The following is a 23,841-nucleotide window of genomic DNA, read 5'->3' on the forward strand; positions in this document are numbered from 1 at the left end:
GACACTGGGGCTGACAGTGCCTGGACCACCTCCCCTGCTGCTGCTGCTGCTGCTAAGTCCCCTAGCACCACGAAAAACATAGACGTTTCAACCTGAAACTCCCAAACAAGTTTCAAGATAAGCAGTTTTCCCAATACTCATACATTTCATTTAAATATATTCAACCTTGCTTCTAGTTTCTATACTCTGCAGTTAGGAACTTCTCTACAGGGAGAGTGGTGACGAGGTCTATCACATAAAGCTGCTTTGCTCTGTTATACCGTGTGCTCTGGGAGATAAACCCATGTCTGCCTGGATCTTGTTTTCAAGATACAGCTCCAATATCTCTATTATAAGTCCCTTCTCTTAAGAGTGTAACAGGTTAGCAAGAACAAACGCTGACTGACAAAGTGCTTGGAGAAAAATCGGGGCAAAAGAATAGCCCTCCACAGACTTCAGTGGGGTGTATGAACAAAACCCCCCTGTATTTTAAAAAACTGTTCGACTTTCCTATTTTTTCACACCATTGGTACCTTACTATGCTTTATCTGAAAATTCTCCCTAAAATTCTTCCTTACAATCCCTTTCACATGAAAATTCAGTTATTACCAGCTTGCAGCTACCCTGACAGCATGTGCCACCCACACTGTCCACACAACATTGTTTGCTAATTACACTCTAGTCAGATAAGTTATCACAGAAACTTCCAGTTACTTCAGTGTGAGCCTTAAAAAGTCCTCCCTCCCCAGTCAAAGTGTTCCACCTGAAGACACTGGGCCTCCAGAAGGGAGGACCGAGCATGCAGAAGTGCACCAAATGTAGCATGTGTACCAAAGAGTAACCAGAAGGGCCCTGAAGGGATGCCATGAATGCAAAAATGACCCCTTACCTGGATTGGGTTGAAGGTACTCAATTGTTTTCGTCATTATTTCCATCACAGCCCTGCTGGTGACATCCACTTTCTGAAATGACAAAACAAATTTCTAAATCAAGCAAATTATTAGCTTTGGAAACAGTTTATTCTTGAGAATATACACAACCACTGATGGTTCAGCAGAGCAATGACAAGTCCTGCGGTGGAAGGTGAGGGGCTCGCAGAGGGGTCAGAAAAAGCCAGACCACTGGTTTTACATTCAGCTGTGGTCCATCAAGATTTGGAAAGCCCATTGAGCCAGAGAGGAAGCTGGAAAACATGTTTCAAAATATACTTCATTATCTCCTGGTAAAATAAAGAGAATACAGCCACCTTTGACTGTACATTGCCTGAGGTGGTCACTGAAAATGGTTCACTATTCACTTGGTGCAGGAAACCCCACAGAATCTTGCTCATCCAGAGGTTCAAATCTTTAAGAAAACTGCTGAAGCTGGCCAGGCCATGGAGGGTATGCATATCCAAATAGCCACCAAGTCTCTGAAGGATGTCATTTTACAGAAGCAATGCATGCCATTCCATCATTACAATGCTGGAGTTGGCTGATGTGTCCAGGCCAAAGAGTGGGGCTGGACACGGGCCATCACCAAAATACAGTGATTTTTTTGCCTCACCTTCCTAAAAATTCAGGGAGCAATGTTACTCCCTGTTAAGGGTTTGGAGGTAGAGTCCCTGGCACTGAGCACATCCCAGGTGAAGAGAATCGAAGATGGGGCCTGGACTTTCAGAGCTCATGGATGGATTAATCCCTACATGAGACCTCCCTGCCATAGTGAGATGACCCCTACTGAAAAAAGAGCAAATTGCTCCTCAACCTGTAATACAGAAGGAAAAGATGGCCCAGAAGAAACTGAAGAAAGAAAAACACATGACCCAGGAATAAATTCAGCATAAAATAAACATAAAAAAATAAGGTTGATAGTAGTCTCTTGTTATCTTTTGTATTTCCGTTGTCTGTTATGATTTCTCCATTTTCATTTCTAATTTTGTGGATTTGACTCTTTTTTTTTTTTCTTGATGAGTATGGCTAATGGTTTGTCTATTTTATTTATCTTCTCTTGTTTCTTGAGGTAAGCTTGTATTGCTATGAACCTTCTTCTTAGCACTGCTTTTACTGAATCCCATAGGTTTTGGGCTGTCGTGTTTTCATTTTCATTTGTTTATATGCATATTTTTTATTTCCTTTTTGACTATATGATAATAAAATGGACAACTTGGAAGAAATGGATGAATTCTTAGAAAAGTATAACCTTCCAAAAGTGAATCAGGAAGAAATAGAAAATCTTAACAGAACCACCACAAGCACAGAAATTGAAACTATAATTGAAAATCTTCCAACAAACAAAAGCCCAGGACCAGATGGCTTCACAGCTGAATTCTACCAAAAATTCAGAGAAGAGCTAGCACCTACCCTACTCAAACTCTTCCAGAAAATTGCAGAGGAAGGTAAACTGCCAAACTCGTTCTATAAGGCCACCATCACCCTAATACCAAAACCAGATAAAGATGCCACAAAAAAAAAAGAAAACTACAGGCCAATATCACTGATGAACATAGATGCAAAAATCCTCAACGAAATTCTAGCAAACAGAATCCAACAACATATTAAAAACCTCATACATCATGACCAAGTGGGCTTTATCTCAGGGATTCAAGGATTTTTCACTCTTTACAAATCAATCAATTTAATAACAAACTGAAAGATAAAAACCATGTAATTATTTAAATAGATGCAGAGAAAGCCTTTGACAAAATTCAACACCCATGTATGATAGAAACTCTCCAGAAATCAGGCATAGAAGGAACATACCTCAACATAATAAAAGCCATGTATGATAAACCCACAACAAACATTATCCTCAATGGTGAAAAATTGAAAGCATTTCCCCTAAAGTCAGGAACAAGACAAGGTGCCCACTCTCACCACTACTATTCAACATAGGTTTAGAAGTTTTAGCCATAGCAATCAGAGAAGAAAAAGAAATAAAAGGAATTCAGATTGGAAAAGAGGAAGTAAAACTCTCACTGATTGCAGATGACATGATCCTCTACATAGAAAACCCTAAAGACACCGCCAGAAAATTACTAGAGCTAATCAATGAATATAGTAATCGCCGAAGAATTGATGCTTTTGAACTATGGTGTTGGAGAAGACTCTTGAGAGTCCCTTGTACTGCAAGGAGATCCAACCAGTCCATTCTAAGGGAGATCGATCCTGGGTGTTCATTGGAAGGACTGATGCTAAAGCTGAAACTGCAATTCTTTGGCCACCTCATGCGACGAGTTGACTCACTGGAAAAGACTCTGATGCTGGGAAAGGTTGGGGGCGGGAGGAGAAGGGGACAACCGAGAATGAGATGGCTGGATGGTATCACCGACTCTGTGGACATGAGTTTGAGTGAACTCAGGGAGTTGGTGATGGATAGGGAGGACTGGCGTGCTGTAATTCATGGGGTCGCGGAGAGTCGGACACAACTGAGCGACTGAACTGAACTGAACTGAACAAAGAAACAATTCCATGGGAGGCAACTAGGAAGAGGACAGAAATGGTGATAGCAGGGTTCCTGCAGAGACAATATAATGGAAGGATTCCACCCAATCAGCTCCTCGAGGGGAAGGCTACAGGTTTAAGGAGGTACACAGGTAATTTTATTCATCTCAGCAGGAGAGTGGTCAGGGTAGCTTTTTAAAATTTTATTTATTTATTTTAATTGGAGGCTAATTACTTTACAATATTGTAGTGGTTTTTGCCATACATTGACATGGATCAGCCATGGGTGTACATGTGTTCCCAGTCCTGAACTCCCCTCCCACCTTTCTCCCCATCCCATCCCTCAGGGTTGTCCCAGCGCACCAGCCCTGAGCACCCTGTCTCATGCATCGAACCTGGACTGGCGATCTGTTTCACATATGATAATATACATGTTTCAATGCCATTCTCCCAAATCATCCCACCCTCACCCTCTCCCACAGAGTCCAAAAGACTGTTCTATACATCTGTGTCTCTTTTTCTGTCTCGCATACAGGGTTATCATTACCATCTTTCTAAATTCCTTATATATGCATTAGTATACTGTACTGGTGTTTTTCTTTCTGGCTTACTTCACTCTGTATAATAGGCTCCAGTTTTATCCACCTCATTAGAACTGATTCAAATGCATTCTTTTTAATGGCTGAGTAATATTCCATTGTGTATATGTACCACAGCTTTCTTATCCATTCATCTGCTGATGGACATCTATGTTTCTTCCATATCCTGGCTATTGTAAACAGTGCTGCAGTGAATACTGGGGGACACATGTCTCTTTCAATTCTGGTTTCCTTGGTGTGTATGCCCAGCAGTGGGATTGCTGGGAAACTAGGAATACCCACTTCCATTTCCAGTAGTCTTGCTTGATGCAAACCTCTAGTCTATCTCACTTTGTTGTCTAATTGCACCCCTGAGAACACAGCTGAACAAAGGTTCTCTAATCTAAATGCTTGATGATCAGAAAACCAACCATGGAGAAGTGATTCTTCTACAGGCTTGGGAACACTGAGTAAAAATCTTTCTGTGAGTAATAAACACATTAACAGAAGGCACAGTTAGGAGTCTAAATCTAAAGCATGTGTTTTCCAATTACCATATAAGTCTCTACCTTTAATGTGAATTTTAACATGAGTGGAGAGTGCAAAACTTGGCACAGAACCACAGATAAGGCAAAAGATAAGTGGAATAAAGTGGAATTAAATAATTTCCACACCTCACTGAAATCTAAATCTCTCAATTTACCTAGTTATAAGTCCAAATACAAAACCACAGGTGTGTTCTTCAATCAACAAAACTTCATTACAGGAATATTTAGATTTTGAAATAAAAACTTCAGAAACTCATTATTTTCTAGGAAATAGGAGAAATAAGTGTTACCTGTTGGCTCAAACAGTAAAGAATCTGCCTGCAATGCAGGAGATCTGGGTTCAATCCCTGGGTTGGGAAGATCCCCTGGAGAAGGAAATGGCAACCCACTCCAATATCCTTGCCTAGAAAATTCCAGACAGAGGAGCCTGGTGGGTTACAGTCCATGGGGTTGCAAAGAGTTGGTCACAACTGAGCGACTAACTTTCCTTTTTCAGATTCAGAGCGACATCTGTGGGTCTTTGTCTGAAGTAGAACATTTGTAAGATGTTCTTTTATTTAGATTACTTTGCAAGATTGGTATGGATTCAAAGCCTTAATTAGTTGTTCAGTTATAAAGTCTATTCTCCAAATTTCTTCTTCTTTTTAGTCTCATTTTTAAGGAACAGAAAGTTAGTTCATCTCTGCTTTGGCAGTGGGCTACCGAGCTTACTGCCTTGTGTCCTGGCAGAGGCTGAAAGCAGGACTCCAATTCCAATTCCTTAGTCCTAAATTCCTAAATATAATACCTGCCTAACCTGTCATTAATGACAGGGCTCTGACCAAGTGGCATATTGTACATTCCCTCCAGGGTTGGGGTCGGGGGGAGGGAGACATCAAAGGATAAGGGGGATGAAGGAAGACGGGGTATAGACAAGATTGGTGCAAGTTAACAGACCCATGGGGCTGCTCATAAAGACGGGTATGGAACTCCAATACAAACGGGGAAGGAGGAGTCAAAGCTAAGTTATTCTGAGCAAGTGTGTCAGATTCTAGAGCCCCAGATGTTGTAAAAGAAGGATGGGTAGAGTTTTGTTTCAAAAACTATGAACAGCAGTGGCTACTGGCTTTCGCTGAAGGTCAGGTGGTATTTCAAATCGTCCAGAGATGAGAAATAGAGACCAATGCAGACTTCAGTTCAATGGAAGCAAGTGGCTGCCAGGCATTCAGTGTAAAAGGCTGGCTTCCCAGACTTCCGGTCCGGACTCAGGACTCTCATATTAAATCTCCTATCAGTGAGGGTCCTTATTCTATCAGTCAGGTCCACCTCAAAAACTTGGCCAGAAATACCAGCTAGATAAACACTGAATAGTCTATTTCACAAGACTCCGGTCTCTGGGCAACTCATCTTTTCTTCAGGAACTCCAATGTGTCTGGTCCTTTCTTGCTTGCTGTTTCCTTTACTAGAAACACATGAGGCTCTGCTTATTCTTGCCTATTTTTTAAATCCTCCCTTAAATATCAGGAAAGCCTTCCCTGACCACCCTATGTGGGTAAATTTCCTCCGTTCCAAGCTTCTCTAGTGCCATGCTTCATTACCCTTGCCACACTGGACAGTAATTGTCTAATGTCTGTTTTCCCCTCTAGATTATGAATTTAATTCAGTCAGGAACATTATCTGTCCTGTTTACTAATGTATCCCACAAGCCTGCCTCAAAGGAGGTACAAAACAAAAATTTGCTTTATTCATCAATGAACTCTTCAGGACAAAAACTGAAAAAGACAGGGCAGAAAGCATCTAGGAATTTTCTGCTTGATCCTTCATGCAGAAAGTAAAAATATTCATACCAAAACTGAGGTAGCCCACTGGAACTGATATAGACTGAGTAAAAAATGTGGTTTCTGGGTATCACGGGCTTTTGACATTCTCTCTGTTCAAGTACACGGTTTGGATTCCCAGAGCCTTTACTCATTCACAATTTAACATCTAAAATAATTAATTGCATGATGTAATACCCATTCTCCATCGTAAGCATATGTATCTCTTTCAATGAACAGTCTCAAAATGAAAGAAAAGCAAAAGGGAAAATATGGCATCTGTCACAAGAAAAACGAAAAGGCGTATTTTGTTCACCACCTCCACTCTCACTTCTTGAGAATCTGCTCTTTTAAGGAAAAATGTTACATGATTTATATTATTTTTAATCATTAATAAATCTCTGAAGAATGAACTTGTATTCTCCTTTTACATTTATGAGAATACAGAAGCCCAGAGCAATACCCTGACTTATATAACAATCAGTGTAGGTGGGACTCAGGCCAAGAGCAGATAGGCTCACAACTACATTCACTGCACCCGCTGACTCTTGCTGGCATAGTCCCCTCAGGGAAGTTCTCGAAAGCTAGAGAGTGACTCAAACTCTCCCCAAAACATCTGATGCATCATTCCCCACCTTCTCTTCTTTTCGTACCAGCCCAGTCCAATTCAAACACCAGCTCCATACTGTCCCTATTTGGAAAAGTGATGATAAAATCCATTATGACATTTCACCTTCAGGGAGGCTTTGTTCTCAGGATAGTTAAAAAAAAAAAAAAGGGCACTTTACATTTTTTGTTTTACAATACACATTAAAAAGAGAGTACTGTTAAGAGTAACTTTTGCATTCTCAGGTACCAGTGGAGAACAGCTTCGCCTTTCCTTCCTCCCTTCTCCACTTAGTATGCTGGGAGACTATATGTCAAGGGAACTCTAGGTGATGAAGACTCACCCTCTCCATCTCTTTGAAGTCATCATCCAGCTTGGTTCCTTCAGCTCCTCCAACCTTCTCACTCACTTTCTGTAGAAAATAACAAAAAAAAAAAAAGAAATTATGAGAAATAAATTTTCTTTTAAAAATATGTGTCACAAGTTTTAAGAGCTTTGACAAATATCATCTAATATAACACCACAACTATTCTCTGACATGGGTAGGCAGTCCCATTTTCACAGGAGGCAACCGTGTATCAGAGGATATGAATAATTTACCAAAATCCACACATCTGATAGATACTGAAGCAGGAATTCACAGCTGTGTCTTCTGATTTCAACTCTAGTGCTCTTTCTATTATATAAATCATCATACAACTGTTGAATCACTAACATTTTCCTTTTGAAAGTTCCAAGGGACAACAGCATCATACAATAATCATTTCCCTCTGATAATGGATCTAAAATGCTACCTAGGTAGAAAATTACTGCATCTTCAACCTATTCTTCAATGGGCTGTTGAACAGATAATCACAAGCATCTATCAAACTGGTATGAAAAATACCAGCCTAACTGATCTTCAGATAAAAGGACTTAAGTAGTTATCTTATAAATCTCCCTGTAGCTGTCCATATCCTTATATACATAAGATAAATTGTGTGTAAAGATGTTGAGGGTATTTCTTTGCTACCCAGTCAATTCCCATTATCATACATTCTATATTCATCAGTTTACATATGCAAATGTACATTTTCTACTCGTAGAATTCATGCTCATTAAAAAACTAGATATCCTATTCTATTTTGAAATAAAGATCAAATTAAGTCTAATAAAAATTACAAAGGAATCACAAGAAAAATACTTTTCTTTCATTAAAAACAGGAAATATTATATGCTAATGACACCAGAATGTCATTCCTCTTAAAATAACTGTAAAGTTAGTTAGATGCTTTTTACTAAGATGTCACTGTGCTACATAAAGTTATCACATACACATATTGAAGTATATGTTATCATTTCCTTCAATAGCCACTGTGTTAAGGGTCTTTGCAGAAGATCCCCACCATGGTCAGACCTGCAGCAACCTTAGTAACAACTGGGTCATCCAAGTGAGCTTGGTTTACCTCCTTCTAAAAGGGACCTGGGATACATGGCTCCACTTTCTCGCCTTGGAAGCTCTGATAACCCCTTATTGGGGGCTGAGGTGTAGTGCTTACATTCTCCTTTTTTCACTCCTGTGTTCTGCCACCAGGAAGAGCTTTAGAAGAGATCACTCTTGGGAAAATCAAGAGTCTGAATTCTTTTACCACTCTGGCCCAGATTTCACCTCAGCAGCAGTAACAGAAGGAATATGTTGTGATGAAAGGTTATGGCATGGACTGCCATGGCATACAGTGTTGTTATGCACATTAAATGGTATAAAATAGAAAATTCCTGTCTGAACCTATAAGACATGCAATATATCCTAGTTCCCTTCTCTCACCAATAAACTACATCTGCTGGGCTTCCCTGGTCTGCTTAAAAATCCTGGTCTTTTCTATCAGTTTATTTAACTGCTATTTAATACCTTAAGAAGAATCTAACAATTTCAGAAAACTGAGACTTGCATAAATAAACTTTTTTATGAGGCTTGCATAAATTTTAAAAAATTACATGGAAGGCAATTTCCCCAAGTAAACCCTAGGTGGCTTTTCATTCACACCATAGTACTGAAGAGCTGTCCGTGGTGCTGGCCATTTCTGCCTAAAGTTCTTTAGATCCAAACGGCCAGATGGCCAGAGTTCGATTCACCGTTTCAACCCTCAGTCCTTGACATCAGCCCTCTCACTTGTTTCCTAAGTGATGGTGGCTATCAATTATTTCAACAGTCTGCACAGATCTAGGCTTTGTGCTGCATCACTATCAACCAAATAAAAGCCTGTATCAACTGATCTGGTACAGCAGTCAGTTTTTGCCTACTTTCTTAAAGATGTTACCAAGCCAGAGAGAGATGGAAAGGTCTTAGAATTCAGTTTAGAACCTCCTGGTGGAATTCCAAGTGTCAATAACTTAACCTGCATGTTCAAGTCATAGAAAATTAGGAATAGAAGGAAACTTAAAGGTTATTATTATCAAATTTTCCTTATCAGCAAACAAATTTTACTCTGATTTTTACACTGATTCCCTCCCTTCACTTTGCTCAGTGATGGCAATTTCAGCTCATATTTAAGCCCCTCTTGTGTCTTATTCTTGATGTGGTTATCTGTTAAATTTGGGCTGGGAAATTCTATAATCTTGTTGAATTCCTATGCAATAAAGAAATATAAGCCTCATACTCCCAACTCAACTGTCTCAGTTCTACCTGACTGTCTGCAATGTCAGGTCCAAGGCCCCACTCTGGTTAAAGAGAATCATTATAAATATATCCCTCCAATGATCCATGAATGAGATGTTTAATTTTCATTTGCAAAATTGTCACAAAAAGCAAGTAGCTGAAAAACATCTCCATTTATAGTAACATTAGAAAGTCCTGGTAACCTTGGTTAATCATATTTTTACCATATCTAAGCAATAAAATAGGACCTTCATCAAAACCACAAGAGCCAATATTATACTTTCAACCCATATTGCTCAACTGAAAGCAATTTTAATTTCCTCCTTTTTTATATCCATCAATAGGTTAGCACCAGAGTGGCTCACTATATTATAGGAATACCAAATGGGATCACACTGGCCATTAGTAATTCAGAACGAGTCCTAGTAACTCACACAAAGCACCACTCCTCAGTCCGTTGACTTTAACTATGTGGCTTCAGTACTCTGTGTGCATGTGTATGTGTGTGTGAGAGAGAGAAATGGTGGGGAGAGAGAGCAATGAGGAGAGAGAGAAAGGGAGGGGGGACAGAGAGGAAGGAAGAAAGAGAAAATATGAATCTATTCTCCACAAAAGCTGACATCCGAGCTGCTCTAAGAGAAACTGTTCACCAAAGATATTGAATGAGGCTAACAGATGCTGCTCTTGGTCTGATCGTTTGGTTGATATAAATCTCTTATCTGATTTGATTCATGGCAAAAGAAAGAATATTCAAAATGACATCTACATTGTTCTCTGGGCTATTTTTCCCCCAAGTCACAAAGGTTCTAAATATCCTTTGTGAGGCCCTGAATTAAACAATGTGCTAAATTACCATCTTCTCATTCCTTAGGAGTATGCCAAATATTTTCTCCTGCTGTTCTTTACATAACATTACTAAAACTTCTATCGCTTTTGCGTATGAGTCAGGTGAGGAAGACAGGATCCCTGAGCTCATTTGGCCAATAATGAGTTTTGTTTTCCTTGATGGTGGTTAAGTCACTAAGTCATGTCCGACTCTTGCGATCCCATGGACTACAGCCCACCATCCTCCTCTGCCCACGGGATTTCCCAGACGAAAATACTGGAGTGGGTTGCCATTTCTTTCTCCAGGTGATATTCCCAATCCAGGGATCAAACCTGGGTATACTATATCGCAGGCAACATCTTTATCGCTGAGACACTAATATAGTTCTTGTTTTCCTTACCTAGTGCCATTTACTTAGGAATAGTTTTGCTCTACTATATTCCAGTGAGGTTGTTCCTGAAACCAAGATTTCATAGTATTGAATATTTTCCAATGTTGTTTAGTATACTTTAGCTAGTATACTCACTTTTTGAGAAATTGATCCCCTATTTAAATCAACATTAGCAAAAGTTATTTGAATCTAACAAAACAGTATAAATGAGTCAATATGCCCACCTGTACCATCTCAAAACAACTCTCCTGTTCAAAATCTTCCAGTGTACTCACCTAGCACAACACGGAGAACTTGTGCTTCCGATCTTATTTTCTATCACACTCTCCATATATATTCCAACCAAACCAAAAAATCTCATCTTCCTCTATGTTATTCTTCCTTGTATTCATCATAAGATACACTCAGTAAACATTTGTGGACTGAACTACAATGCAACTTTGTAAATGTTAAAAAGGCTGAAAGGAGGCATAAAGTAAGGCAAACAGGACTGATCATTTCACCCAGGGACGGTTTTTCAAAAGGCACAACTCTTCAAAGAAAGAAAATCAATAATATAATCAACTCTCATTTTAAACTAAAAGTCTTCATTCTGAGCCTGCAGTTGTGTTGCCTCACGCTATTTTTTCTAATGCCAAATAAGAAAAATAAGGGAACCAGCAGCAGGAGGCAGCTTCAATAAATGACCCCTGTTCTCAGCCCAAAGGATGAGGATGCTGCAGGCTCTCCAACAATGACTCATCCTCCCCTGCATGAACTGTCACCTCCAGGTAAAAGACACTCCACTCTCTAGCTGCAGCTCTGATACTTCCCTATTTTGCACTTCAATCAAACACTGAATATCCAACTACCTTATCTCCAACAGCCTTTTATAAAGGTCTCCTTGAAAAGCACATCATCAGTGAAATTCAATAGACTTAAGACCAAATTCGTTCATACTCCACACACCTGCAAAGTTATTTACTTTCTGATGTCCGTATTTTTGTTCAGCTTTGTCTCATTATTAATTACACAAAGCCAGATTTTCTTACCAGTCACCAATTATGCTGTGTTAATTCCTTTTGCCTTGTACCTTGACCTATTTTATTTCTCTTTTCTAATTTTCAAATCCTGCCAACTACCTAAGATGCTAACCCAACTTTCACCTTCTCTGTCTTCATCTTGAATGATCACCCTAGATGGAAGTTACTAGATTTCCACTGCACTCTTAATGAAACACACCATCTGTTGGACTCCCTGGAACTAGCTACTTGATGAATAAAACTGCTGAGAACTTTTGCTTATCTGATTATAAAATTCAAAGGTGGGAATCATATCACACGCATCTTTGTCTGAAAACCTTTGCAGTACCTAACACACTGTACAGCAGAAAATCATCAGGTGAAACAAAAATATGTCTCAATGAATTATTCTAAGAGCAAAATGAATCAAAGGAGGACCCTTAATTATGAGTGAGCACTGGTTCTTTATCTCATTTCTGAGAGTTTTATCTCCCCTGTAAAACATCATAACTTTTATTCTGTTGACAATAAGTAAAAATATTGCAAACTCAAAATGTCGCTTTCCCAATATTTATAGAAAGACTTCACCTATGAAAGAAGAAAAAGTGAAAGTGAAGTCGTGTCCAACTCTTTGCGACCCCCTGGACTGTAGCCTACCAGGCTCCTCCATCCATGGGATTCTTTAGGCAAGAATACTGGAGTGAGTTGCCGTTTCCTTCTCCAGGGGATCTTCCTGAATCAGGGATCGAACCCCGGCCTCCCTCATTGCAGGCAGACGCTTTACCCTCTGAGCCACCAGGGAAGTCAAATAAAAGCCCATTCTCTGACTCTATGAAAATTCTCCAATTATTATTCATTGGTTAGGTACTAAAATTAAAATGATAATACTTGACAACATACCTAATATTCAGAAGGAAACAGAAAAGTCAAAATGACAGCAATATTATCTTGGTATTTGGCTAAATACAAGTAGATCTAGCTTTTCCAGATGGTGGTGTTGCCATGTGTGAAAGGGAGGATGGATATACTTTATGGGATACAGGTTTCACACTAGTTTTTCTCAGCTGTCATTAAATTGGAATGCTTAAATGCCATGATGTTTTGAAAGTGAATTTCAAAAACTATATATTATTTTTCTCAATCAGAAATTTCATATTTTCTTGAAAATGAGTAAAGGCATTTTCATCTATCTAAACTAAGTTAATTGAACTAACTGTGGTATTCTATTTCTCACTATATTGAAGAAAAATAAAAAGGTTTGTCAACTACAAACTGGTGCTTGCCAAGGGCATTTGCCATCTGTCTTCATGGGGATTGAATCCCCTGCTCCTGCAGCTGCTGACTTTGGACACACCTGAAGGGAGTTCAGGGTACAGAATGAGTCACTCTGTGCTTCAGTGAAACTGGTAGAACAGGTCTTAAGATAAGATAGATATTTTCAGGAACTGATTGCATGGCCCCAATCCTTGTATCTCCTCATATCTAGAAAAACACTAAATCCCTTTATGGTGACATCAGCTCCTCAGGAGTAACAGAAAACCCCTTGTAAAGTAAGTGCTTAATTTCAATGAACACCCCCCTTCACCAAAATCACCTATATTGACCCTCCCTCACTGTCTGGGGCAGTTTCTCAGAGCTATCTCAGATGCAGTCTCCTGGGCTGCAGTCCTCATTTTGCCCCATATAAAACTTAACTGCAACTGTCACGTTGTGCATCTTTTTTTGGTCGACGGATTCCTCTCATACCCCCTGCCCCAAGAATTCAACAGAATGAGGAATGATTTTCTTTAAATATCTGGAGCCAAAAACTTTGGAATGAGTTAGGAGAACTAAGCACTTGGCCCTTTTCCCAACTTTCAGTGTATCTTGCTTTTTGTCAAATACTATTTAGAAAATGCAGAAACTGACTTGCGTGATGTTCTAAACTTCTGGTGTGGTTCACTTGGGTTAAAAGTAATAAGTTTTTAAGCTCTGTTGCACCAAATTGAGAATTTCCCATGCACCATGGGGCTAATCACTTACACACACACCTCAAAGGGAAATGGTAGTATTTATAATAAACGTATTACGCAAATTTCAGTCCTTCCCAGGAAAGACAGTTTATACTATCACCTACAGCTGCATTCACAAGTGATACTATTTCTGTCATCTAGAAAAAAAAAATTAAGTACATAAAATGTACATAAAAAAACAAATAACCACTTCTCTATTTTTCATTCATCCAAAGAATCAAGTTCCTCACCAGATAAGGGGTAATTTATTAAGGGGGATTCACAGAACTTGAAAATATATCCATAAAGTTTCCCATCCCTGGCAAAAGGGAAAAAATCATGCATTTTCATAGTCTTCAGCAACAAGCCACCAAAACTGAGCAAAATATAAAAAGACAGTGTCTGCTAAAAATAGACTCCAAGACTTAGGGCTAGAATTATGTCATATACTATTTTTTTAATTCTATTTAAAGCTCAGTTATAAAATCCTTGAGAAAAAAGCAGAACTTAGAAAGAAAAAAAAAAGTACCTGTAATTCATTTGGGATTTCAGTACCCTTTAATGAATGGCCTAAAACTTAAAGCCCTATGACTCAGCTGATAAGGCAAGTGAAAGTAGCCCCAGCTCTTCCACTGTTAAGAGTAACTATTGGGAAGCTCTTTACTTTTTTGTAAACTGAAACTGCAAACTTCTTTGGGCTTCTGTTTCCTCATTCACAAATTGGGGTAGGGTGTGGTGAGATAACCAGGAGAGTTCTAAGGTGTCTTTCAATTTAAAATTTGATGTCTACTTCTAGTATGGTAGGCTACAGTACCCATGCTAGCAAGGTAATGGTCAAAATCTTTCAAGTTAGTAGCTCAGTCGGTAAAGAATCTGGCTGCAATGCAGGAGACCCGGGTTCAATTCCTGGGTGGGAAAGATACCCTGGAGAAGGAAATGGTGACCCACTCCAGTATTCTTGCCTGGAGAATCCCATGGACAGAGAAGCCTGGCAGGCTACAGTGCACGGGGTAGAAAAAGTCAGAGATGACTTAGCGACTAAACCAACACCAGGTTTCAAAAATATATGAACTGAGAAATTCCACATGTACCAGTTGGATTTAGAAAAGGCGAGGAACCAGAGGTCAAATTGCCAACATCCCCTGGATCAGAGAATTCCAGAAAAACACCTACTTCTGCTTCATTGATTATGCTAAAGCTTTTGACCATGTGGATCACAACAAACTATGGAAAATTCTTAAAGAGATGGGAATACCTGACCACCTTACCTGCCTCCTGAGAAATCTGTATGCAAGTCTAGAAGCAATAGTTAGAACTGGACATGGAATAACTGACTGTTCAAAGTTGGGAAAGGAGTATGTCAAGGCTGTATATTGTCACCCTGCTTATTTAACTTATATGCAGAGTACATCATGCAAAATGCCAGGCTGGAAGAAGCAAAAGCTGGAATCAAGACTGTCAGGAGAAAGACACAGATGACACCACCCTAAAGGCAGAAAGCAAAAAGGAACAAAAGAGCTTCTTGATGAAGGTGAAAGAGGAGAGTGAAAAAGCTGGCTTAAAACTCAACATTCAAAAAACTAAGATCACAGCATACAGTCCCATGACTTCATGGCAAATAGATGGGAAAACAATGAAAACAGTGACTGATGTCATTTTATTAGGCTCCAAAATCACTGCAGACGGTGACTGCAGCCATGAAATTAAAACATACTTGTTCCTTAAAAGAAAAGCTATGACAAACTAATGCAGAATATTAAAAAGCAGAGAGATCCCTTTGTCAACAAAGGTCCATATAGTCAAAGCGATGGTTTATCCAGTAGTCATGTACAGATGTGAGAGTAGGACCATAAAGAAGGCTGGGCACCGAAGAATTGATGCTTTCAAAATGAGGTACTAGAGAAGACTTCTGAGAGTCCCTTGAACTGCAAGCTATTCCCATCTCTTTCAGAATTTTCCACAGTTTATTGTGATCCACACAGTCAAAGGCTTTGGCATAGTCAATGAAGCAGAAATTGATGTTTTTCTGGAACTCTCTTGCTTTCTCCATGATCCAGCGGATGTTGGCAATTTGATCTCTGGTTCCTCTGCCTTTTCTAAAACCAGCTTGAACATCTGGAAGTTCACAGTTCACGTACTGCTGAAGCCTTGCTTGGAGAATTTTGAACATGACTTTACTAGCGTGTGAGATGAGTGCAATTGTGCGGTAGTTTGAACATTCTTTGGCATTGCCTTTCTTTGTGATTGGAATGAAGACTGACCTTTTCCAGTCCTGTGGCCACTGCTGAGTTTTCCAAATTTGCTGGCATATTGAGTGCAGCACTTTCACAGCATCATCATTCAAGATTTGAAATAGCTCAACTGGAATTCTATCACCTCCACTAGCTTTGTTCATAGTGATGCTATCTCAGGCCCACTTGACTTCACATTCCAAGATGTCTGGCTCTAGGTGAGTGATCACACCATCATGATTATCTTGGTTGTGAAGATCTTTTTTGTACAGTTCTTCTGTGTATTCTTGCCACCTCTTCTTAATATCTTCTGCTTCTGTTAGGTCCATACCATTTCTGTCCTTAATCGAGCACATCTTTGCATGAAATGTTCCCTTGGTATCTCTAATTTTCTTGAAGAGATCTCTTGTCTTTCCTATTCTGTTGCTTTCCTCTATTTCTTTGCATTGATCACTGAAGAAGGCTTTCTTTTCTCTCCTTGCTATTCTTTGGAACTCTGCATTCAGATGCTTATATCTTTCCTTTTCTCCTTTGCCTTTCGCTTCTCTTCTTTTCACAGCTATTTGTAAGGCCTCCTCAGACAGCCATTTTGCTTTTTTGCATTTCTTTTCCATGGGGATGGTCTTGGTCCCTGTCTCCTGTACAATGTCACAAACCTGCGTCCAGAGTTCATCAGGCACTCTATCTAGACCGCCTGACCTGCCTCTTGAGAAACCTGTATGCAGGTCAGGAAGCAACAGTTAGAACTGGACATGGAACAATAGACTGGTTCCAAATAGGAAAAGGAGTACGTCAAGGTTGTATATTGTCACCCTGCTTATTTAACTTATATGCAGAGTACATCATGAGGAACACTGGGCTGGAAGAAGCACAGGCTGGAATCAAGACTACTGGGAGAAATATCAATAACCTCAGATATGCAGATGACACCACCCTTATGGCAGAAAGTGAAGAGGAACTAAAAAGCCTCTTGATGAAAGTGAAAGAGGAGAGTGAAAAGGTTGGCTTGAAGTTCAACATTCAGAAAACTAAGATCATGGCATCTGGCCCCAACACTTCACAGGACATAGATGAGGAAACAGTGGAAACAGCGTCAGACTTTATATTTCTGGGCTCCAAAATCACTGTGGATGCTGATATCAGCCATGAAATTAAAAGACGCTTACTCCTTGGAAGGAAAGTTATGACCAACCTAGATAGCATATTAAAAAGCACAGACATTACTTTGCCAACCAAGGTCCATCTAGTCAAGGCTGTGGTTTTTCCAGTGGTCATGTATGGATGTGAGAGTTGGACTGTGAAGAAAGCTGATCACCGAAGAATTGATGCTTTTGAACTGTGGTGCTGAAGAAGACTCTTGAGAGTCCCTTGGACTGCAAGGAGATCCAACCAGTCTATTCTAATGGAGATCAATCCTGGGTGTTCATTGGAGGGACTGATGCTAAAGCTGAAACTCCAATACTTTGGCCACCTCATGCAAAGAGTTGACTCACTGGAAAAGACTCTGATGCTTGGAGGGATTGCGGGTGGGAGGAGAAGGGGACGACAGAGAATGAGATGGCTGGATGGCATCACCGACTCGATGGACATGAGTTTGAGTGAACTCCAGGAGTTGGTGATGGACAGGGAAGCCTGGCGTGCTGTGATTCACGGGGTGGCAAAGAGTTGGACACAACTGAGCGACTGAACTGAACTGAACTGAACTGCAAGGAGATCAAACCAGTCGATCCTAAATGAAATCAACCCTGAATATCCATTGGAAAGATTGATGCTAAAGTTGATGCTCCAATACTTTGGCCACCTGATGCAAAGAGCCGACTTATTGGAAAAGACCCTGATGCTGGGAAAGATTGAGGGCAGGAGGAGAAAGGGTTGACAGAGGATGATGAGATGGTTAGACATCATCACCAACTCCATGGACATGAGTTTGAGTAAACTCTAGGAGACAGTGAAGGACAGGGAAACCTGGTGTGTTGCAGTCCATGGGGTTGCAAACAGTTGGACACAATGGAGCAACTGAACACCAACAACAATTGTATTCTGTTATTCAATCAAACACTAATCTAGGTCTTGCTGAAAATATTGTGTCTGGGTCTTTATGACCAATCTGGACTGTGGCCCACCAGGCTCCTCTGTTCATGCAGTTTCCCAGGCGAGAATACTGGAGTGGGTTGCCATTTCTTCCTCCAGGGGATCTTCCTGAACCAGGGATCAAACCTGCGTTTCCTGCATTGATAGGCAGATTCTTTACCACTGAGCCACCTGGAAAGCCCGAAGATAGTCTATAGATCTGTGGTTAATTCCACAGTCAATTGAGCTTAAGTAAACACAATTGTCTAGTTCTTTGGCCCATTTTTTTATTGGGTCATTTATTTTTCTGGAATTGAGCTGCAGGAGCTGCTTGTATATTTTGGAGATTAATCCTTTATCAGTTGCTTCATTTGCTATTATTTTCTCTCACTCTGAAGGCTGTCTTTTCACCTTTGCTGTGCAGAAGCTTTTGATTTTAATTAGGTCCCATTTGTTTAATTTTGCTTTTATTTCCAATATTCTGGGAGGTGGGTCTCCAAAGAAGACATAAAGATGGCTAACAAACACATGAAAAAATGCTCAACATCCCTCATAATCAGAGAGATGCAAATCAAAACCACAATGAGATACCATTTCACACCAGTCAGAATGGCTGCTATCCACAAGTCTACATGCAATAAATGCTGGAGAGGGTGTGGAGAAAAGGGAACCCTCTTACACTGTTGGTGGGAATGCAAACTAGTACAGCCACTATGGAGAACAGTGTGGAGATTCCTTAAAAAACTGGAAATAGAACTGCCATATGATCCAGCAATCGCACTCCTGGGCATACACACCGAGGAAACCAGAACTGAAAGAGATACATGTACTCCAATGTTTATTGCAGCACTGTTTACAATAGCCAGGACATGGAAGCAACCTAGATGTCCTTCTGCAGATGAATGGATAAGAAAGCTTCGGTACATATACACAATGGAGTATTACTCAGCCATTAAAAAGAATGCATTTGAACCAGTTCTAATGAGGTGGATGAAACTAGAGCCTATTATACAGAGTGAAGTAAGCCAGAAAGAAAAACACCAATACAATATACTAACGCATATATATGGAATTTAGAAAGATATAAATGATAACCCTGTATACGAGACAGCAAAAGAGACAAAGATGTATAAAACAGACTTTGGGACTCTGTGGGAGAGGGTGAGGGTGGGATGGTTTGGGAGAATGGCATTGAAATATGTATATTATCATATGTGAAACAAATCGCCAGTTCAGGGTCGATGCATGTTACAGGATGCTCGGGGCTGGTATGTGGGGATGACCCAGAGGGAGGATAAGGGGAGGAGGGAGGTGGGATGGGGGTTTGGGAGGGGGAACTCATGTACACCCGGGGTGGATTCATGTCAATGTATGGCAAAACCAACCAATATAATATTGTAAAATAATTAGCCTCCAATAAAAAAAAATCCATAAAAAAAACCACACAATTGTCCTTGAAAATGTGGGAGGGTTGCATCCAACCAACTAAAGGCCTTAAAAACAATACTGAGGTTTCCTTGAAGAAGCAAAAATTCTGTTTCCATATCCTACTGGGTCTGTTTCTCTGAAGGGCCCTAACTGATGCAATTTCTACCTGCTGGAGTGCTGTTTATAGTACATCAAATGTAGATAACAATTAGAAAAGGAAGGGAAAGAGAAAATACCATGAAAAGTGCCTGAAAACAAAATGCTATGGAACTCTTCCCCTCTTGACCTCACATTCTTAGACTAGAGTTATTTTTGATGCAAATCTCCTTCTAAAATTAAAAAGAAATTATCTTTGGTAGGAGATGCCCATTAAAGTAGAGTAACTGATAGTCCCTGGGTCTTAGCTGCAGGGCAGGCAGCTGAGAATATGCTCCATTTCTATCACTAATGCTTGGACAGCCTTCATCCATCCACTAGAAGCAAGTTCCTCAACTTTGCAGAAAGCAAACATTAGGGACAAGCTGCAAGCCAATGGGTATTTGAAGACACCTGAGAGACTTCCTACAAGTATGCACACATCAATTCATTCAGTTCTCCATTTTATGTCACCAAATGTGGCACCTGAGCTTTATCCTGAGATAAATGCTCCTCTCTTTCTAAAGCCAAAGGAAGCTGGCACCATGCAGTTAGCTGCAATAACAAATCATAAGTTATAACTTAAGTAACAGAAAGGAGGAGATACGAAGAGGCTGCAGAGATAGTCATGAATGTGGATGGACCACCTCTTGGCATTCAAGGAAGAGATACCAGACCCTCCATCTTATATAGAAAATCAGTGACCTGCTAATGTGCGGGTGTGCTCAGTCATGTCAGACTTTTTGCAAACCCATGGGCAGTAGCCCACCAGGCTCCTCTGTCCACAGAATTTTCCAAGCAAAAATACTGGAGTGGGTTGCCATTTTCTCCTCCAGAGGATCTTCCTAACCCAGGGATTGAACCTGTGCCTCTTGTTCTACACTGGCAGGCAGATTCTTTACCACTATGCCAGCTAATAGAGGAATTCAATTAGGAACAAAGAACAACCACACAAAACTCAGAAAGATGGATCCTTCTCTGAGATATCAACTTTGGTAACTCATGCTGTAGAAATTCCATCATCTGAACCCAAAATGTTAAAAGCACCTTAATGTCAAGGCAGATACAAATATAGATTTCATTTACAATCTGGGCAGAATTTCCTGAGTGCTAAGCAGCCTGTCACTGCCTGAGAAGACTATGCCCTGATAGATGCACACTGCTTCCACTCCGAGCTTCAAGTTCTGCTGCCTGCACTGCAGATGAATCTCTGAAGACTCACACCTTGCCAGCTCATGCTGAAGTCAGAGAAGGAGAAGCAGAAGAGGCTTCCCACCCCCAATCATACAAATTCCTGGTTTGTCTTTTACTCATTATTTCTAGTATTAGAATTTTGAGTTCTAGTAAATTCTAGTATTAGAATTCTGCCCCTGCAGGGGACATTTCACAGACAAAGCTGATGCAATAGTTAGAGCATGTATTCAGAGTAATGTCACTGCATCCCACATCTGAAAGCTAACCTGACACCTTGTTTCCCAGTGCACTTTCAAGGTGGAAAAGAAGCTACTCATATCATTGTCCCATTTCCTACTGTCTCAGTCAATTCTTATGGGGCTTCCCTGGTGGCTCAGAGGTTAAAGCGTCTGCCTCCAATGCGGGAGACCCGGGTTAGATCCCTGGGTTGGGAAGATCCCCTGGAGAAGGAAACGGTAACCCACTCCAGTATTCTTGCCTGGAGAATCCCATGGACAGAGAAGCCTGGTAGGCTACAGTCCACGGGGTTGCATAGAGTCGGACACGACTGAGCGACGGAACGGAACAGAGCGGAACGGAAACATACTTATAGATATATACTTATATAAACACACAGAGACATATATGTGTGTGTATATATATATAATATGATAAATAACAGAGAAGTATTTGGCATTTCTACAGGCTTAGAGTTGCTCAAAGTTGTATATCAAATTGGGGACATGCTCTAAATACATTTCAGCACTCCCAACTGGCACTAATGGCTTTCTTTCCTTTCAAGTTTCTGCCCAGTGCTTTTCAGTCATGTGGGAGACTTGCTCTTGAATGAGCTGACTGCTTGCAAAGCTCTAATAAAAATATGCCAAAAAATAAACTAAGGAAAGGACACATGAAAGGATACTGTTTTTTAAATTTTTCTCAGGCTCACTAAAGTACGAAAGCCAGCTAGTGAGTAGTAGGTGGTGGACACAGAGCCCCTGAAGGCTGTCCTCTTATTTGTTCAATTTGGACATGAGAGAAGAGATGAAGGAATATTTGGAAGGGGCAGACTCTTGAGAAGAGGCTGGCACCTCTTCTCATGACAAATAAAAGGGGAAGTCAAATATCTGTCAAGACAGGGGTCAAAGGGTAATTGCTCTGAAGTCACTTTCCTTAAGCTCTGGAGTATAGGGAAAAGAAAAATGAATTAAAATTTTCAACAACTTTAATGACACAAAGATCACTCATTTAAAGTACACAATGACTTTTAGCATATTTACAGAGTTGTGTGACCATCACCATAATCTCATCAAGAAATCAAGAACAGTTTCATCACACCAAAAAGAAACCTGGTACCCATCAGCAGTCAACCCCTAATCCTCTCCCCGCAACTCCATTTAATGTTCCCCCGCCCCAGCAGCCACTAATCTACTTTCTGTCTGTATAGATAAGTCTATTTTGGACATTTCATGTGAATGGAATGATACAATTATGTGGTCTTTTGTTTCTGGCTTCTTTCACTTATCATCATGTTATCAAGGTTCATCCATGTTGGGGCATGTATTAGTACTTCCTTTTAAGGTTGAATAATATTTCATTGTATGAATATACCATATTTTCTGTTTCCATCCAGAAGGTAATGGACATTTTGTGTTATTTTCTAGTTTGGGCAAATCATTTTATCTCTCAAGTTTTCTGACATAGGGATAATTCAAAGCCACCTCACAGGGCAGTTACGAAGATTACAGAAGATAACTAAGTGTTTTACAGACTATAAAGCACTTCATCAATGCAAATGATTAGTGTTGTCATTCTGTAAGCACCACCACATGATCCTATTACTTAAGAGTAACATGGGGACACCATGAACATGGTGACCATAAGGTGGAGCCTTCCAAAATGCTTCTACCCAAGACTAACTTGTCGTAGATGGAAGACATAAACACTTTTCAGTATCCAAGCCAAGTAACATTTTGAGGGCTGTTAATATACACAGCATCATTCCAGAAGAGGGTCTTTGAAGAGCAAAAGGGTGTGCCGTGGGCACGCATTACTAATTAAAGGCAAACTGGAGATTTACATTTAGGAATGCAATGATATTCTGAGAAACCATTTCTCAGAAGTGACCTCAAGTTTCCTATCAAATCAGCTCACAACACCATTCCGTGTTACAGCTGATCATGGAGATAGCAAGAAGAGGTTAAACAGGTGACTGTAAGAGGAAAGTTAATACATTCATGAGCCCATGGAGTATACTTTTTTTTGTGGGGATTTGGAGCTTTTTGGGGCAAAATGACAAGTTCCAATTCTAATTTGGGGTGACACTGTAGGAAAGAGGGAGTCTTGTGGAGTAAACTTGTGTTTCTGTCAGGACTACATCATCCCACAGGTACCAGTGTGTGCTGGAGGGTAGGGGGAGGAGCAGGGAAGGGAAGCTCTGAGAACGTGGGGATGAGAGGAACAGGTGTGTTATGGTCAGACAGCCAGGACATTCCAGAGACAGGACTGAAACTCAGGTTCCCTGATTCCCATATCAATATAAACCCTGTTTCCAGGAGAGGGTCTACTTGGGTTAGCTGTAATCAGTAGATACCAACCTGTAGCACTGGAGGATGGTTAAACATACAAAAATTCCTTAAAATATTTCACTTGCTTCCCATAACTGTTTATATTGTTAGAAGTCATTGTTAAGCATTTTCTTAGCAACTAACAAGAATTGATTAATATCAATTAGGGTTTACTGCCCTTCAATAATAAATTCATAACTCTGTTCTTTTGCCTATGGACCCACTGTGATCAAATTGTCACTAGATCAACTCTACCTTCCCCTGTTATAGTTATAGCTGTAGTTCAGTCGCTCAGCTGTGTCCAACTCTTTGCGACCCCATGGACTGCAGCACGCCAGGATTCCCTGTCCATCACCAACACCCGGAACCTGCTAAAATGCATGTCCACTGAGATGGTAATGACATCCAATCATCTTCTCCTCTGTCGTACCCTTCTCCCACCTTCAATCTTTCCCAGTATCAG

At 40.3% G+C, this 23,841-nt stretch overlaps 1 protein-coding gene across 2 annotated transcripts in view; it reads right to left on the reverse strand.

Moving 5' to 3' along the window:
- SH3GL2 (SH3 domain containing GRB2 like 2, endophilin A1) overlaps positions 1-23,841 on the reverse strand; it is a 218,635-nt gene that overhangs the window by 38,558 nt on the left and 156,236 nt on the right. For both annotated transcript variants that reach the window (XM_088837686.1, XM_088837687.1), the window contains exons 2-3: positions 7,274-7,342; positions 869-941 (exon numbers count right to left, since the gene is read on the reverse strand). In XM_088837686.1, coding sequence (XP_088693812.1) covers positions 869-941; positions 7,274-7,342 — 142 coding nt within the window. The remainder of the gene's footprint in view (positions 1-868; positions 942-7,273; positions 7,343-23,841) is intronic.

Source organism: Moschus berezovskii, chromosome 7 (assembly GCF_049115385.1).
Source record: "Moschus berezovskii isolate FMDL1 chromosome 7, NW_MosBer_1.0, whole genome shotgun sequence".
Lineage (NCBI taxonomy): Eukaryota > Metazoa > Chordata > Mammalia > Artiodactyla > Moschidae > Moschus > Moschus berezovskii.